At 47.7% G+C, this 19128-nt stretch overlaps 1 protein-coding gene across 3 annotated transcripts in view; it reads left to right on the forward strand.

The window, feature by feature from the left end:
* The window catches only part of RAB11FIP3 (RAB11 family interacting protein 3), an 85796-nt gene that overhangs the window by 45769 nt on the left and 20899 nt on the right, over positions 1 to 19128 (forward strand). The window contains exons 1-4 of one of the 3 annotated variants that reach the window (XM_062588705.1): positions 1854 to 1912; positions 10409 to 10596; positions 13788 to 13961; positions 18136 to 18270. In XM_062588705.1, the coding sequence (XP_062444689.1) occupies positions 1901 to 1912; positions 10409 to 10596; positions 13788 to 13961; positions 18136 to 18270 (509 nt within the window). In that variant the 5' untranslated portion in view covers positions 1854 to 1900. Of the gene's footprint in view, positions 1 to 1853; positions 1913 to 10408; positions 10597 to 13787; positions 13962 to 18135; positions 18271 to 19128 lie in introns of those variants that run through there. The other 2 variants (XM_062588706.1, XM_062588707.1) reach the window with 2 other exon arrangements.

Below are 19128 nucleotides of genomic sequence, written 5' to 3' on the forward strand. Positions count from 1 at the left end.
TGGATAGAGGCTGGAGGATGACTTTGGGTTAAACCATAACTACCCTCTTGCCATGCTCACTACCAGAAATCTTGCCCGTTTCAGACTACACGCGGCAAGTTAACTGGTTATCAAGGGACAAGACACTTCCACGCAGTGTTGTTGGAAACAGTTGGAGCTGTGTCTCCTGTTTGGGACTCTGCGCATCAGGAAGGATGTGGCCTGGAAGAGAACAAGAATAATCCAGAGAAACTGAGGAAAATAGAATTTGTGAAGGTAACTGAAATAAATAAGTTTATTCTTGCTAGAGAACCACAGCTAAGAGAAAACAAAATTCAAAGTACATATAAAGTTTCTGCAGAGCAGAAGGGAGTAAATTCTTCTGTGTCCTGTGCATGAGGCAAGAAGCTGGTGTAAACTGCAGTGGAGAGGGCTGGGTTAGACAGGACCAAGTCTGTCACTTTTGTTTAAGCAGGTGCTTAGAGAGGAGGGTGAGAGCTTTGGGAGGAGGTGCTAAGTAAGGATCACTTGGACACACTTTGCTGGAAATGGTGAGCTTCCTGTAGCTGGTACTGACTGGGAGCAGGACAGTGAACCGGCGACTTCCGAAACTCCTGGTTTTGTGACTGGCTATTAAAAAGCTGATTGCAGGTCCTCCAGATTAGCCAGATCCTGCAGCTTAGATGCAGTGTCGACTGTAGCAGTGCTTTGACTGCAAAAGATGAAATTGGTGCTGTCCTTGATCAGAGTAATGACCCTGGGAGTGAGGGGATGAACTCTGAAGACCCCCGGTGTGTACAGCGTTGACATAGCCAAAGTGCTTCGAGCAGGCACTTCGGGGTTCATCATGGGCTCTTCCAGGGACAGGCATCTGGATGACATGCAGTTGAGACATCTCTGTCCCTAAGGCAGGCTTGGGGTAAAATCTCCAAGAAAGAGATTTTGGGAGGTGGTTAAAATGAAGAGAACCTGATAAAGATGCTGTCGTTCTTTTTTATTACTACTTTTACTTTACTTTTTCAAGTTTCATTGTGACTCTAAATGTGGAAATCAGTAAAACAAAACCCTCCAGACTTCTGGGTGTGAGCAGTGCATCACACACCTTGTGTTTTCAAGGACTTTGTCTCTTTACGCCACTGGATCTTAGCTACCTTGGGGAAGGGGAGGATCCTGAAGACCCCCAAGAGCTTCCTCCCCTTCTTGCATCACTAAATGTGATGGGCTTTGACTGGGATTTTGTGTTTGCTTGAGAAGCAACTGCTTGGGTGGGGGGAAAAACAGAGCTCAGAGAAGAGGTGGGTGGAAGTTTGTGTATTGATAAACTTGGTTATCGCTGATGACTGAAGCACCAGCCCTTTTCTGAGAGTAATGATACTGTGTGTATCATAAACTGCTGTCTGAGTCACTGAAATGTTGCTCTTTTATTGGTAATAAAGTGCTCCTGATTTTCTTGTAGCGAGCAAGACCAGTTCTATTTATTATTATTATTTTTATTATTATTTATTTATGGCTATAAGGAAGGAGTTTGTCATTTAGTGCTTTAAAAAAAAAAAACTCAGAGAAGATACGATAGCCCCTGGGTGCTTCCACGGCGCAAAGCGGTGCACTTGCCCCGTTTGAAGAAGCTGCGCCCGCCTTGCAGCGGGCTGCCGGCGCGTGGGGGTTCGGACCCTGCTATCCGCGCGCCTAGGCTGGCTGCGGTCACACGGCAGGGGAATGTGCATTAGCTCGCGCGTCCTTATCGCGGAGGCTGGGAGGTCAAGAACAAAAGGAACTCTGTTTGGAGACCTGCGCTTAGTCGGAAGAGCCGTGCCGAATCCTTCCTGAACTTTGCTTCCCTCCTCCTCCCTCCGCGGCATAGCCGGGAACCTCTGCCTGGGCGTGCGTATGCGGAGCTGCGTTTCACTCGGGCAAGGAGGCAATGTGTCCCCAGGTGAGTTTTTTTTTTTGTGCTAAACCACGACAAAAAGGACTGGATTTCTAGGAGGCGGCAGGTGACCGGCTTGGGGCCCGCGCCGAGCCCCGGAGCGGCGCCGGAGGCTGGGCGCCGAGCGGCGTGTTTTCCTACCCGGCCTGTTGGGGTGGGTAGCATGGTTAGAAACCATCTTTCCTCCCGATGGCGGGTAGCCGGTGCGCGTACGTGCCGGTACCTTCGTGGCTCCAACGCGACTGCCTTTTCCTGGGGAGCTTCTGCAGAAAGGACCGTGGCTGGCGGGCTCTTCTGAGGTGCTGAGGACACCCTCTGAGCAAACGGTGTCTTGTGGGGTGCTGGGTTTGTAGATTCCTGGTTGATTTTGAACTCTCCGTGAGGGACACCGTGCGGGTTCTGTGGGCAGCCTCGGGGGCGCTGCTGACTGCGGGAGCCTAGGCGCCTCTGCAGGCAGGTTTTTCAGGTGACCCCACACTTGCTCTCCTACGATGCTTGTGTTCGGAGAGTAACTCCAGGGACCGCGTTGTGGCAGGTGAGTAGTTGTCTTCACTGCAAAATTGTGTATTGCCGAAATTTGCCGCTTCCTGTATGTATAGCGGCAGAGATCAGTGTCTTGCTGCTGATGGTGGCCCTGGAGTGGGGTCTTGGTGGCCTGGTGGGTCTCTACCTCTGCACGACTGACCGCCAGCGCTGCGGAGCTGCGCGCAGCTCAGCACCGTGGGGCGTTCTGGGCGTTCGGAGGCGGCTGCGTTAACGTGGGCTCGTGGGGGACCGCAGGCACGGCTCGCCCACCCTGTCCGGAGCTCGAGCCTGTTCGAGCGTAGGCTGCCTGCCGCGAGGCTGGGCCAGCGCTGCTGGCCCCTGGGCTGCCCGGTCGGGCTGCCGCCGCGACGCAGGACGCGGCACCCGCTTTCCTGGCAGCAGCTTCCTGGCGTTTGGGGTCAAGGACGGTGGTGCTTCAGGGTTTCAGGTCTGGCTCCCAGAACCAGGGGCTTTCTGGAGGCGAGGGGACAGCTCTGCAGAACAGCGCTTCCTGGAAACAGCTTCCGCTGCTGGCTGCTGCTTCAGTCGTGCTTTTTTCTCCTCTCCAAGGCAGTCCCTTCCCAAAGTTCAGGTAGGAGAAGGGAATTTGGATATATCTGGTAACACACTCACTGATATCTTTCCATAGGTCCTGCCTTAAGCATAGCATGAACTTTCCTCCTGCAGGGCAGGGGCCTTCAAGGTTGGAGCATGTCTGTGATCTGGGCTGAGTTTTCTTCCTCTTTGTGCAAGAACCGGTTAAAGCTTCTGTGTGTTGCAGATCCAGGCTGTAAAGCAGATTTTCTTGCAAGCCTGAGATGTTTAGTGCTTTATTTTCCTAAGAGACATGCTTGAAAACACAGAAGCCTGCTTGATCACATGCTACTTTTCTTCTCCCCAAATTAAAATCCTGGCGTAAGCCTGCAGGGCTGTGCAGCCCTCCAAGGTGCATGTACAGTGCGTGTTTGTGGTGGCCCACATTTCAGTATATGTGGTGTCTTTTGGACAGATGAGGATGTGTTTCTGGTTCTCAAGGCACTTGCTTAGTTTTGGAGCCTTGGAAAAGCTGGCTGGCTGGGTATGTCATATAGGAAAGACTTTGGAAAATGCTCTTGTGAGAGCATCTGTGCTCCACGAGCCTGTGGGGTGTACAACACGTGCAGTAATCCTCTACCTGCCCAACAAGGATGCCACACCTGAGGGTTTAGCTTTCGTCTGGGCTACTTTGGGATGCCACAGTGCACCCCATCCTAAGACTTGATTTTGGCTTGAGTGTGATTTACCCTAAGTGCCTCTAGGTGCACAGTTGGTCAGGTTCTTCTAAGAACAGCACGTATTTGACCCCTCTGGGAATCCGTGCTGCAAACCATGCAGGCGCAGCACCCAAGGCAACAGGCTGCTTTGTGAAACTAGAGTTAAAAGCCAACAAAATACCTGCAAAACTGGCAGGTACCCTAAGAAGAGCAGTGGGGGGGGGCAGGAAGTTTTACATGCTTGGCCTTACTGACTTCATACATCCCCACCTTGAGAGAGGCCCATAAACTTATTTCTGTTTGGGGAAGGGTATGTGTTACGTGCCAGCTCCTTATGTAATTGCAGAACGTCATCTCGTGTGGTCCCCTCCCTGTGCCGTTTGCACCAGCTACTAGACTGGTCACTTGGATAGCGGTGACAAAGTACCGTGTTCTCTCAGCTTATCCCTGCTCACTCATTGCAGTTGACTCCCGATAGGCTTGTTGCCTCTCTTCCTGCTAAAATGCTTTTGCAATTAAAAGTCTGAAATAGAGGAAATGCTGGCAGAGAAGTCTCCTAAAAGTGTTTCATTGGCTCACCCTTTTTATCAGGCCACGTTACATCACTTCTGATACCGATTTCCTCTGTTTATTTCCTTGCAGCAGCAAGGTGACTCAGCCTTTCGAGGCTTTAAAATACTCAACGTTTACCTAAATATCTTTGAGTAAGTGGAGATTGTCATGATCAGCTGGGGCAAACTCTGATTCAAACAGATCCTGGACCCGGGGGAAGTAATTTTGTAGGAATTGGTGTGAGCCTCAGGCTTCATGGGGGTGTGCAGAGTGAAAGGAAGGTGTATTTTAGTAGGTGGTAGATAGTATTGTGCCACTGGTTTAAAAAAATAGGTGAGGAAATACAGCTTCAGTACCTTTTGAGTTCTGCTTGTCTTGTAGAGGCTGTCAGAGCCCAGGGCAGAGCAGAAAGCCCTTTTTGGCTTTCTTAGAGATGCCATACTTGGCAGATGCATCCTAATGCAGGAGGCACTGCCCATGCTCTGCACACAGCCCTCGTGGCACGGGTGTTGTGGGGCGGAAGAGCTGTGAGCGGACGAAACCGGTGGTGCCACCCTCCCCCGAGAGGAGGTCCCGGGATGTTGGAGCCCGTGGCTATGCTTGGGCTGGAGCTTTGAGCGAGACTGAGTGTCCCACCCGGGCACAGAGAGCACCTCCGCTCTGTCACGGTTGATGTCCCATGCCCACGTGCTTGTTGTCACCCAGGTTAAGGCTGCCGCAAGGTGCGTTTGCTCCTGGGGACGTAGCCACCTGGAAGCTGGTGATGGAGCCTGGCAACACCTTTGTGATGTGCAGCGTTGCCCCCGGGACGTCGGAGCCTCCGCGCGAAGGCACGAGCCCTCGCTGATAGCCCTACCGGACCCTTCTGCGGCCTCTAGAAAGATGTGGTATTTTAACTTTGCTGCTGTCCAGCTCCGTTTCAAGACTGATGAGGCTTCAGTCAGTCTAAACATGATTCTGCTTTTACTTGGGGGGATAGGAAGCGTCATATATGTGTGTGTTCCCCGTTTTTAAGGTCTCAGGTTTACTCTAAAGCATTTAAGCATTTGACTGAAAACTTAAAATATCCCAATACTGATGATACTGCTCCGTTGTGAACGTGGCGGTTGTACTGATGAGTTGCCTGTGCAGCTGGAGTAGCCTGGCTGTCCCAAGTCCGAGGAATTATGAAGTGTGTACCGCATGACCTGCTGTATTGTGATTTTTATCTGAAAAATATGCTCACCTTCTGCCTGCTAATGGAAGGGCAAACTTGGCTGAGTGAAAGATCTGGCAGAAGGTTTTAAATGGTCAGCGTATAAATCAGCTGTGTATGCAAGGCCATAAAAAGAGCTTTCTGCAGATCCGCAGGTTTCACCTTTGCCCAGGGTAGAGGGGTTTGGTTTTGCTTTATTTTGCTTTGTCAGGTGCTTTGTAGTATCTTACCTTAGTCTACTGGTTTGTCTGTTTTTTTTTTTTTTTTTTTTTTTTTTGTTGTTGTTGTTGTTGTTTTCATCTTTTTCTGAGGTTTAGTTATTTAATCTATAACAAAACATAAAGCAAAGTTCTCCATGCTTGTGCTCTGGACTCCCTTAAAGTTCTAACTGCCCCATAACTCATTGACTGGGTAGGTTGAATTTTAATGGAGCTCTTGCATTTGAAATTTCTTTCAGGCTGGTGTTAAAAGAGAATACTCTAGGTCCAGCATGCTGCTGTGTGGTTCAGACTGTGTTCAGTCTGAGGGAGGAGTAGGGTATCACACGTGTGCAAAAACAGCCTAGATCCCTGTGTTGTGCATATGGTTTTCCTTTTATATTATGAGATAGAAATGTAAGTGCTCCTTTTAAGAGAACTTTGTTGGATGGCCTTATGGTGTGCTGCTGGCTTGGGTGTTCAGAGCTGCTGAATTAACTGGGAAAATGGGAGAAAGGAAGACATTTCTTTCCTGTAATGTAGTTTCCAGTGCCCACCACGACTGGCCAAGTGACACTCACAATTCAGCAAATCTTCCTCATTTACTGGTGAGGTTTAACGTTCATTAAGTATCATGGAGGAGTTTTCCCGCGGTGGACCCAGGACTGTGGTCTTGGTCTCCCTGTCACCTGGCTGCACGTTGCACGCTGTGATTGAAGTCACAGCTACGTCTGCGCTAGTGCCCTGTTCTAGTTCCCCACAAATGCCATGTGGGAAGTGGCACTTTAAAAGCAGAATCAAATTTTCTCTTTTGCTACGTGTGAAGAAAATTTTCTAAGTTGTGCTACAGGTCATCTTAAAAAGGAAGAAAAAAAAAAAAACAACAAAACCCACCCCATGCGTCCTTCGTGTGGCTGAAGGGGGACAGTTAATGAGTTGTTCTGGTGACTACTTTTAGCTCAGAAAGTTTGCTCCCTCATTTGGGCTGTTTGTGCTGGTACAAACAGGATGTCAACAGGATGTTTCTTAATGATTTGATAGGTAAATGATCCAATCGAAGGACACTGGGATGTTCTGAAGCCCTGAGCTGTTTCGTTTCTGATTGTGCTTTGTGCTGAGAGGGCCAGCAATGCTAACTGTGAAGGAGTATCTTTAAACCAATTTACCTGGGGATTTTTTTTTTAATTCATTTTTTGGTGGTGGTCGGTGTTTTTCTGGTTTGGAATTTTTGGGTTTTGGGGGGTATTATTTGGGTTTTGTTGGGGAGGTTGCTTTGGTTTGGTCTATCTGCAATAGCAAGTTTTATTTTATGCTCATTACAGCACTTCAATGTATGATTAAATTTAAGCTTTTCCAGTGGGAGGGTTTTTTGCCTGAAAAAACACTGGAGTTTACTTTGGAACCTGCGAGCAAAGTTATTTCCAGTTTGGCTTTAAACCCTTTCTTCAATCCAGTGAAAACAGGCAAAAAGCATCCCTTTGAAAGAGGCAGTTAGGTCCGCAGATGTTGCCGACTGCGGTTGTCTCGTGGACCTGCACCCTCTCCCGTGTCGGGTTGCTATCGCTTCCTGCGTAGCAGAGCCACGCGGGTCTGGCGCAACGTCTTGGCGGCCCACGAGACTGGCTCCACGAGCGCGGCACTTGTTGGGGAGAGGTTTTTTCTCCTCCAAAGTGAAGAATAACCTTTCCTGAGTGTCCCTCCTGCAGTAGCCTGGAAACTGTTTCAGTGAACCAGGAGATGTGAAGCTATCAGTTCAAAATCTCCGTGTCTTCGTTCTGCGTGAGCGTTAAGAGCCTGACCAGTGTTTCTAGGAAGTACGGCGTAAATCCAGTAAAGCCCTTAAGCACATCCCTAACTTTAGGTGTATAAGTAGTCCTGCTGGATTTATACTTTTTAAAGAAGTTTTTTTTTTTTTTTTTTTTTGGAGGCTTTTGCTTCTATTTTGAAGCAAAAAGCTTTACTCTCTGACGTTGCTGCTGGCCATCCTCTGCAGCAGCATCTCTCTACCTGAGTAGAGCTCATTTGCACAACTCTCTCTTCTCCTGATGGTGACTTTAGACTCTGGTCCTGTAAAGATTAATACAATGTTCAGCTTCAGGGTGTTGTCTTGGAGAGAGTTGTTGGTGTCTGCAGGTCAATGCGGATCCATGAAAGCTGAGCAAAGCTTCGGAAGGAGGGTTTTGATGAGTGTTGCTCAGTCCCTGCCCCCCAGCTGCCAAACTCATTTGCTTTGCTACCAAATGTATGTGTAGCACATGAACCACTACTGAACAGTACCCACATACCTCAGTAGAAGTTACCTGTTTCAAAAGACGATTCACTAACTCATTTTATTTGGTTGGCCCTCCATCCCAAACCTGCCTGCAGCAGGCAGAGATCTTTCTGTTCAGAGCACTTGTATAAATTCCTGTTAGCTTTTTGGCCTCATACATACTGAGGTAGTATGAGAAATTGTGGGTGAAGATCATTAGTCAACAAAAGACTTTTATTGGGTAACCACATCTTGTAACTTAACCTGGAATTGGTAATTAGGCACCGTAGAAACGAACACGTCTAGATGAGGACCTGCACACAGCAGCACGTGATCCCAGATACTTTTTGGAAAGCGTGTATGTAGAAAGTAGTGCTGGTAGGAGGATTATGAGGGTGGGTTGTGTTTTCTTGTTTTTTGTTTTTTTTCCGTTGAATCTCAGACTTCTGGATGGCAAACAAATTGAGACCTTGGTTGTATCTCAAGTCTGTTTAGACTGGTGAAAAATGCAACAGATCTTTGGTCTGTGAAATCTTTATCTGAAAGAGAAGAGAATCAGGCCTTGCCTCCTCTGCAGAGCTGTCCCAGCATAGGCTGGTAACAGCTGTGTTTGCTAAGTCTAATCAATGTGATGGCAGAAATATGTTTGTCTCTGGTTTGGTGCTTTCCTGCTACACAAAGATGGCACGTACCTTAAAAACTGCTGTTACACCAGAGGACAGTAGCTGCAGTGATGGGCAGGACTATTCCATCCTGTCATATACATACCCTACCTTGAATCAACAGCTATTAATGTAATTTTGTATTCTTTTACCCCTTGTGTGTTTTCTTTCCAATTGCTGGTCTTCAGTAATGCAAGACTTTGAAAAATCTCAGACAGAGAGGGATCTCTGCAGAGCAGGCTTGACCCAGGTGGAGGAATTTCAGATGAAACAAATGACTTTTTATGGGTGTCTTTTTATTTCAAGGTCTGTTCAAAAAATGCCCTTGTGCTAGGAGGGGGGCCTGGCATGTTGGTTGCAACACCAAGAGCCTTTGAAGGGGATCTTGGCATGTGTTAGGGGTGAGATGTCCTCCAGTACGTGCTTGTATGCAGCCTTGAGGATCTCCAGCCTTTACTTGCCCGCTGGTTCTTTGCCCCAAGACACTTTGATTTTCTTCTGTGAGTAAGCGATGGCCTTCCTTTACCAGAATACTCAGCCACAAGGAGACCTGGATGCTCTTTCTCACTCCTTCATGTGCAGCCTGCACATAGACCAGATCCACCTTCCCTTACTCCAGCTGGAGGTGACCTTGTACCAATTCTGACGTAGTTGCGGGCTCAAGTCATGTCTCCGCTGGAATGGTTAGGCAGGAGGGCTACCGTCCCTCTGCCCTTGCCCTGCTGCATCTACAGGACTGCTCTGGTGACCGGTGGCCAGATGGTGCTCAGCAATGGGATTGACTTATCCCAGAATTATTGAGATCCCAGAGACAGGGTGGTTAGACTTGTTCTGAGCAGGCTGAGGTGCCCTGGGGAAATCCCATAAATGCTGGAAAGTGAATTGTGGCTTTTATCAGTACCATGAGCTTTTGCTTTAGGAGAGTATCTCTTTAGTAGGTTCCACAGCTCTCCTCCTAATATCTGAATGCTTCTGGGCACCATGTGTGTTCAGAGAGGACCAGCTTTATCATATGTAAGGAAAAATAGGCAAGACTGAAGATAAACAACTTGCTGAAGGGTGTCAGGCAATGGCCAAACTGGGAGGAAAACCCAGCTCTTTCGGCTTATAGCACAGGGTCTGAAAAATCAACCGTACTTCCTGCCTAGACCCTGCTGCCTTGGTGCAGGTAACAGATACTGGTGAAGTAGAGGGAAATATCTGAGATGCTGTTTCAGCTGAAGTGTCGTCATTCAAGTGTTCTGAAGACATAGGCTGGCAATGCAATCGTTGCAAGTTAGATGTGGTAATAACTATTTATAAACCAGCTTTTTTTCTGGTAAGGGATGGATGTTGTCCTCACATTACTATAGGAAGAAAAATAGTGTTTTAAGAGCTGAATGATAGCTCTGATTGGTGGACCTGGTAGAGATTCCAGATTAGTAATTTTGTCCTCTTAACATGGAGTAGATGAAATAAGTTGTGCCCAGAACTACTGATCGAGCTGTGGGTAATCGCTCTTGGGCTTGACAAATCCGTACTTGCTCTCAACAAAATTTCTGTCTGAGCCTTATTTAGTATGTCCTTATTTCTGCAGTCTGGTTTCCAATGCAGGCTGCAGGTGACAAAGCATGTCAGGAAGCCAAAGCGCACCACAATGCAAGGTGTTTTTTGGCTAGCCATGGAGCAGGCAGCTGTTCCATGTAGATGGAGACAAAAGGGCATCCTGGACGTGGCGTACAGCTTACGGTGTTATTAGGAAGTTGGATTTCTGTGCTTAGAAATGAAATGCAGCAATGATGAAGTGCCCCTGTCACATGCTTTGCAGTCAACCAGAGAAGTTAATGTCTCACGGGGTGTGTTTTTCCCCTCTTGTGTTTTATAACAGGCAAATGAGGTGACTGACAGTGCTTACATGGGCTCAGAGAGCACGTACAGTGAGTGTGAAACCTTCACGGATGAAGACACCAGCACACTAGTACATCACGAGATGCACGACGAAGTCGAAACGGACAGTGCCATCGATTCCACCGTGCATTCGGAGTTCACGGACCCTATCGAGGAGCCAGAGCATGGGTCAGTGGTACTTGCTGTTGGTGGCTGTGGGGCAAGGGAACAGAGGAGGAGGAGAACTAAGTGTGGGGCAAGAAACCTAGCACGTTGCAAGTAGATGACTGAGGGAGGTGCATCCTGAGGATTTCTCTTCCCTCATCTGTGAGGATAAAGTGCGCTGAATCTGTCTGACTAAAACCAGTTTGTTCTTAGTATTTATAGCTTCATGCAAGACCTAAATATATTTTCTTTAAAAATAATAATTAGACCGCACCATGTGAAGGTTTTTTTCTGAAGCGTGGCCTTGGCCATATTTTAAGCTGATCACTACTTGCCTTGGGAGAACTTCTGTTGCCTCATTAGCATCTTTAACCTCCAAAATAAGTACTTAGATTATTTAAACACCTGAAATATTTGCAGTTTTTAATTTATCATTTAAGAAGCCAGAAGTGCAACATGCAATTTTCAAGTCATGAGTGGAAATCATCATATTCTTGTTTTTCCCAGATGTGTGCGCCCTCTGTGTAACCATCTCCTGTGATAACCAGTTTTAATCTTTTTGCCTGAAGCACAGCAGTGTGAATAAGAACTTCTTCCCTGTGGTGTCTGAACTGTTGCAGGCAGAACTGCTCCTGAGCCCTCCTCATTTCCTAGATGTTACTGGGAAAGCTGTTTTGGGGATGAAACTGGGATTCAATGAAGGTAGTAAGGCAGGAGGGGATTTCATAACTTTATTTTCCAGGCCTGGTGCTCTGCATAGTATTTATATTCTCCTTTGCTTTTAGAAAGCAACAGGCTTTTTTGGCTTCCCTCCCACCCTAAAAGCACGCCCAGGGACATACAGGACATGGTGAGCAGCTGATGCTTCTGGGTGCTCTGCACTGGGGCTGAAAGAGTGCTTGCTCTTAGAGGTGCTGGATTAGAGCAGCAATGAGATTAGCTGGCTCTGCTCTCTTTGCTCAAGTGCGTTCAGCTCGGGGACAGTTAAATTGGAGTATGTAATCAGTTCCTGAGGTCTGAGACGGCTGCATGGAGGGTATTTGGAGGGGCTGCAGCAGCCTGAACACGCGCTCGTCCTCTTGGGGAAATGACGTGCCTCAGAATCGCCTCCCTGTAGGTACAAAATACTTTGCTTGGGAGTTTTTTAATGTTAAATTATCTTTGAGGCTTCCTCCATCCCTCCCAGTATGAGTTTGGGAAGGTGTGAGGTGTCCTTCAGGTGCTCTGTCCAAATGAAATGCTATCTACTGCTGGATGTGTTAGGTAAGCGCAAGATGGAGGCAGCTAAATAATTCAAAACTGAAATTCATTGAATTTGGACTTTTGCTTTAAAGATTGGAAGGCTTGAGATTGAAGACTCTAGAGATCTGTTCCCGAGAACTTGTAAGGCTGTTTTTGGTGCCTTCAGAGCCCTGGCAGAGCAGCAGTTGTGCACCTCTAATGTCTGGGACTCTTTCAGGAAAAAGCTTGTAAGTAAAAACCCCCAGCTATATAGCTGGTGGATTGAGTGAAAGCTTGGACATTGAACACTGGTTTTCAGCAGCTGTTAAAGCTCAGCATACCTGAAATGTTTGGAGCTTAACTGGGTATTTCAGCTGTATAGTAAAGATTAGTTGGGCTGTAGATCTTTAAACTGATAGAGCCCCAATAGGTGCATCTGAAATACTTATGCTGGTGCCTGAAGCATCCCTGGCTCAGGGACCCCACCAGTGCCTGGCCACATCTGCTCAGTGAGGTCCTTGTCAAATCAGAGCCCCGTAATTAGAGATTTGGGGTTGGGTTTTGTTTGCCTGAGTTAAAAATTCCACCTCCTCCCTTCTATTTCTGGGCAGATTTCTGATGCTTTTTAAGAGTGTGATGGGTGAAGTGTCTGACTCATTGCTTGGGAGATTCAGTTTCTGACAGATCTCGTTACAGAAATAACAGGACTTCTCAAGCGGTTAGGAAGATGTGCGGATGCCTACAGGCCGGAATGGACTTGTTGGCTGTTCAGTAGAGATCTGATGCTGTTTTGTCTTGAGGGTTGACATGTTTTTATTAGCGGAGTAAGGGCAAATCCTTCAGATGTTGCAGACTTTTGTCCTAAATGACTTATCTGTAATCTCTTCTCTTTTGGATTTAATGCAACAATGAAGTTGTACCCTCTCCCCGGTTTTCTCTTCCTAGCAAATGGATGAAGATAGAGGTGTTTCCCGAAATAAGTTTTACTTTTCTTACTTTGCTTTTTGCCCCTCAGCATTGAATTTTGGAGAGGAGAATGGTATTAATTCCCTCGCCCCAAACACACACTCGTGGCTCATGCACATGGGCTTTCTCATGGATAAGCCAGGCTTGTTTCACTTCTTGGTCCTTACGAATTCCAGTTGCACCCTACCAATTTCATTTTAAAAACTCCACGGTCCTGGATGAGAAGGCCTTCTGCTATTGGGTGCACACTATCAAAATGAACTGCTTTTATCCAATACTGTGCATTTTAAATGATACTTACAAAAATGATGGTTTCTATAAAGACAATTATGTTTCCCCCCCCACCAAAGCAAGAGAAATCCCAGGATCTGTGCCGAATATGTTGTGTGTTTAGACCTAGTGCAGTACACGCTTGTGGAGCCAGCGTTCAAAACGCACGAAAAGCATCCGTCCTAAGTTGTTATGACTGCATGAGACGCTTTCCTAGCAGAAGGTGAGGATGGGGCTCCTTCCCCGTGCTGGGAGGCTGTGTCGCCGAGGGTTACAGTGCTAAACCCCGGTGCTGGGCTCTTGATAGGATTACGCAGCACTCGGTGAATGAGAGCCTGGCGTGTAGGCTGACCACGTAACTCCCAGCACATTTCGCGTGTGTTCGGCACACAATGAGCTTTTTCTCTGCCCTGCTTTTGGCTGAGCCCGTGCCGTGCAAGGACTTGCCAGCAATGCTGGACATTGTTCTGCCAGTCTGACTGCTCCAAATGCTACGCCACAGTTGCCGGAGGAAGTCTGCATGAAAAAGCCTTGGTTTGGTTTGGAAAAACCTGCTGCAAATTTTCACGTGGTGCCTGGGCTGCCTGTTGAGCGTTCAAGGCGCAGGGTGACTGGTACCGCGGAGGAGAGCTAGCCCTGCCCTGCCTGCCAAAATGGCAGCTGATGGGAAACGTGACCTGAAGAAAGGGTGTAGTGTGCACAGCTGGAAAGGCTGCTGCTGTGGCCACCCTGTAACGCCTTTCTCTTTGCTCCTGCAGGTCCCATCCGCACGACCTCCCCCTGGGCTCCGACCTCAGCCACTCCATCGTCACGGTAATTAGCGGAGAGGAGCACTTTGAGGATTACGGAGAAGGCAATGAAGCGGATTTGTTCTCGGACAGCTTGTGTAATGGGGAAAGCAGCTTTAACAGCTCCTCTTTCCTCTCTCCCAGGTAACGCTCGTCTCAGCATTGGTGATGTTTTAACCGGTTTCCCTCGCTTAGCATCTTCGTCCAGGGTTTGTGTGTGCAAATTTTCCTTTGGGTTTGCACCTAACTTGACCTGCAAGAGGGTGTTCCTGGCAAAGCTTGGATGTGAAGGGTTAATCAGCTCTGAAACGGAAGAGCGCTGCCTCCCTCAAGCTCTCCTTTCCCTGAACGGTTCCTATCTTCCCTCCCAAGGCACTAACGTCTCCAGCAGCAGTTTGAAGAATGGTTTGAATTTCACGTGCATCATATTTCCTCTCTTCTTAGGGCTGTGACTTCTTTCTGGTAAAGAAAACTGCTATCCAGCTTTATTTGTGATTCTGATGGATGACAACTAATTCTTTTCTTTTCCTTAGCCTGCATTTTTGACTTTAGTATGATGCTTGGCTGGCTTTGCACAAGCTGGTGCAGCCTGTCTTCTCCAGGCAGGCTGAAGAGATGCTTGGAGTAGGAAGGAGGCTGTAGTGTTTCCTGCAGGCTTTGCATTAAGGCCTGAAACCCAGCAGAAGTTGCTTTTGAGCCTGTGCGGGGTGAACTGAAGAGCTAGCATGACTACAAACCAGTCATTGCTTCCTTAGGGGAAAAAAGTAAAAGCTGGAACGATCGCCCACTGCTGCCGCCCTGAAAGTCTCCGACAGGCAGCACGGAGGATACGGTTGTCCGTCAGGCAGTGAGTTGCTGTGTCAGGAGCGGTCCCTGGCAGCCATGTGCTCACACTGAGGAAGAGAAGAACGTATTTTCCTTTAGGATGATACCACCTACAGCAGCACCACAGCGGGAATGTGTTTAGGACTTTCTACAGCGCTATAAACCTGCCATTTTTTCCCCCTCTCTGCCTGTGTTTTAGCAGATTCCCAAACTGTTGCTGTTACTGCAGTAAAGCACAGCTAACCCGTTACCTCAGGAAACCAGTCCTCCAGCTTCTGATGTGGTGGGACACTTCACTCACACGTGCTTGTGCTCCCATCGGGCTGTAGAGATAGGGATGCTGGAGGTAGCTGTCCAAACTGATGCTACAGCAGGGGAAGTACTCTCAGATAAAAACCATTCTTGGTCTACGTTTGGGGTTGCTCCTTATGTGGGCCTCCAACCTTGCCCAGGAGGCTCCTGGCAAAAATAATAATAATAAAAATACTCAGCTAAGTAGCTTTGAAATCAGTTTAACCTTTAATTTAGTCTCAGTTCTGAGCTGAGTACATATACTCAGTGCTGAAACAAATTCTGCTCTGCCAGAGTGTGCTGTTCCCTGTGCTGCTCTCTGTAAGCTTGTGCTCTGCAGCATCTTTGCTCTGCTGGGAGAGGCTTACTCAGTGTGTGGCCTTACGCTTGCTTTTATGGTTAAATTGCAGCCATATGGAAGGTTTTCCTCTTTCCACCCTGGAGTGAGGTAGCGCCACTCTGCTACCGTTTGCAGTAGCTCCTTACGTTTCTCTAACTTGAGAGCTAATGAGTTTTTGCACATCTCCTCAAATATTCTTGATGGATGTGCCAGGACCTCACCGTTGGGGCTTGCTGGGAAGATAGACTGTAGCAAAAGCCCTGCAAAACCTTGAGAGTGAAGACTGTTTTTTCTATTTGAGGCAGAGAATTTCCTCCTGCCGTTTGGGTCCAGCCCTTAGCTCCGGCTGTCATTGTGGTCTTGAGGTTCCTTAGCTGATATTTCCCTAAGAATGTGCTGGTTTTTGAACAGAGTCCTGCCTCTTCAGTGCACTTAAACATAGTGGGACCTTGCAAAGAACCACAGAGTATCAGTGATTTGGACTGAATTCTCTTGATGAAGTTTAAATACAAGAAACAGTTTGACTTGTAAATGGTCACATCACCACATCCCTCTTCCACATTAGTAGAGTCTGTAAATGGGAAGAAGGTCAACAAAGTTTCTGCTGCAGCTCCGGAAGATGCTCATGAGAGGGCTGATACGAAAACTGAGAGCCTTAAGGAAGCATTGTGGGGTGCTCTTTAGGCCTTGGGGGTACATTGGTGATTCCTCCTCTTGGTGCCACCTCTTCCTTGGTACATTCATGCAGTCCCAGAAGAACGTCTCTGCAACGCTTGATGAGAAATGAATGGCAACTGCAAGTAAAAGCTCCTCGCACGTACCCGTCCTCAGCTGCGTGTTTGTCAGCACTGAACAAGCTGTATGAGACCATCGTTACTTCATGGGATGGAGGGAGGAGGTAGCACGACCGCATGTGGTGCGGAGTGTGGCAGTTTGCCCCAAGCAGTATGTGAGGGTGCCGTGCAGCATAGCATGGTTAAGCTTTCACCCACTCAACCGCCAAAAAACCAACACGGCTGGTGGCCGAGTGAACTTGCATGCACTTGAAAAGTTGGGGGTCGGCCTGTGGATTTTCTTACACCCTTCTTGACTAATGGCTTTTCCTATCATTTATTAATGCTTGTTAGATTAGAGTTTGTCACGTAGTGATTTGTGGATCGAGTGAATTGTTTCTGCCTTCTGAGAGCGTGGTGAGAGCTCTCACTGAGAGCTGCAACGAGGCGCGCTCGCTGAACAGACTCACGTGAAGCTAAATGTGGAGTCAGACCCCAGAAAAGGCATGTTCCTTTTTCCGGACACAGCAAAGCTGCTGTCAATTCTTACCCTGTGCAAAGCCCAAGCAACCAAAGTGACTGCTGATGGATGACAATTTTCCTGAGACCAAACCTGCACTAGAAGATCTTTCAAATTTTTCCCAAGCATGGAAAGAGATGAGGAATTCAGTGTTGAGTAATGTCCGTTTATCTGTTCTAAGGGGGCTAGGAAATACTGTACAGAACAGCATGAACTCACGGGCCTGCCCCGGGGGTGGCTGGGCTACTGACCCTCCCCAGTAAAGCCAGCAAGGGGTGATGCGAAGGTGCTGAGCCTGGGCACTCCTCCTGGGCGGTCTGGTGGGTGGCACAGGCACCCAGCCTCTCCTGGGGCCAGGACCTGCCAGTGTGGATCTGCATCATAGCATTGACCTGTCCTTTCAGACGCCTTTTGGTTCTAGGCTCGTTTGTGTCTGCTCACACCTTTACCTGTCTGTCTTAATGAATTGCTTTGTTTTTTTCACTATTAACCTTACTTTGATTAAAGTCTGTGGCTTCCAGAAGCACGTTCGCCAGCGGAAAGGCTTTGTGGCATATGTTTGGCCCTAAGAAGCAGAAACTCTTTGCAGTTCAGAATCTCTTGGCTGAATTATCAGCCAAGTCATGCCGGTTGGGGAAAACAGCTTCCTAGTTTGCCGAGTGTCCGTGAATGCCTCAGCAGCTTGCTCTCCACGTGAGCAGCTGAAACTGAAAAGCCAATAGGGCATGCTAATTAGTAAGGCAAATAAATCCTGTAGAGCTTCATGTACCCATACCAAGCTATGAACTTCAGGCTTTCTCTTCCCTAACAGCAGGGCTGAGTTGCCTTGTGAGAATCTACATGCTTCACTTTGTGAATAGGTGACAAAAGTTGAATCTTATCCACCTTTTTAAGAGTTCAGCTTTGAAGAGCAGCTCTTTGAAATGAAAATCTGACTCTCTGGTGTGCATTGCAAACAGCAGCACTACGGCAACACAGCTGCTCTATTTTTAAAACGTTCCCACTGGAAAATGCTGCGACTGACCAAAGACATTTCGCTCCCAAACTCACTGCTGCAAGCAGCAGTGTATCAGTTTGGTCTGCATTTGACAGCATGAACCAGGAAGATTCTTGGGGCCATTTGAGACAGGTTGCCTGGAAAATGATGACAGCTTAGGAATGTTGTAGGTACATAGGTTTGTGCAAGGCGTACATCTGACATTCCCAGGGGATGTTCCACAAGGGCAGACTGGCACATGGATCTGGGTATGTGGGCCAAATTCACCAATTGCAAGAAATTTCCTCAGTTGCAAATCTGCAACTTTTATGGGAGGGGAGTAATTGAAGTCTGGAAAATTTATAGCAGCTCTTTATTGACTGCTGTTGTGCTTCTAAAAGTTTGCTGATGGTTGAGTGGGAACGTAACCTGATCTGCCCTGAAATTTTTAATTGCACGTCTTGTATCTTGTACGGAAAGCTCCCCTGCCCGGAGAGCCTCCCTTTCAAGCGTGCACTTAGCTTGTGGAAGCCACAGATGAAATCAGATTAGTCTGTTCTGTCCTGTTAAACTGACACTTGTGATTTCTCTAGCACCAATCCGCTCGCTGCGAAACTGCACAGCATTATCGCAGATGAAGCATTTGAGTTTTACTGTAGCCAGTGCCACAAACAAATCAACCGCCTTGAGGATCTTTCTGCTCGCCTGAATGATCTTGAAATGAATAGGTAATTGGTCTTGTGCGTGGCAATCTGCGTGCCTGGAACGATGTTCTTGAGAAGGGGAGGCTCTCGTTGTCTCGCAAAGCTTTCCTCAGCCCATGCGTTGCTCGATTACCCTTTGGGAAAGGGGATGAGTTTCACTGAGCTGTGTGAGCCTCTGCAGGCAGTAAAGTCCCTAGTAACGTCATGGAGAGTAGCAGGAGTTTCATTTAATCCAAACCGTGGAAGCTAACAGACAACGGGAGTGTCTCGTTCTGCTCTAATCGATCTCTTTGCATGTCCTGTTGAGTGTTATGTGAATGCAGCACTTCACCACGCTCTGAGTAATGGAGTCCTTAAGACAGAATTTGAAGTCTTAAGCTGGTCACGTACAGTATTTCTGTCACCAAGGAAATGACTACCTGGTCTTTTGGCTGGCCATAAACAACAGAGAAGCACTTTTGAGTTGCTGATTCAAACCTGGGAGGGCTGGAGCAGCCCTTCCTCCCACTGCAGCAGGAAATTGGGAACATCAACTTGCTCTCTAGGGCTTGGGACCTTGTGTGTAGGCACTCAAAGTTGCAGCAGTAAAAACTCATTTCAGCTGGCTTATCTAGGTGCCTGTCTATCCACAACGAGCAGTGTAGCAATGGTAAATGCTGGAGCCTTTGTACAGCAACTTCAGGAGTTTTTAAATTCAACTTTTCTGAGCTCTACCAGCCAGCAGTTTGACTTGCTGATTTGGCAAATGCAGAGGGATTTCTATTCGCTTGCTCTAACCTGCTTGCAGTTTTCCGGGTTGAAGGATAGCAGGACTGATGTTAATGATGATCATTCTTGTCACATCCACCCTGCTCTTTCAAGCTCAGTTTTCGGTCGTGCTCT

The sequence above is a fragment of the Rhea pennata genome, chromosome 15, assembly GCF_028389875.1.
Source record: "Rhea pennata isolate bPtePen1 chromosome 15, bPtePen1.pri, whole genome shotgun sequence".
NCBI lineage: Eukaryota > Metazoa > Chordata > Aves > Rheiformes > Rheidae > Rhea > Rhea pennata.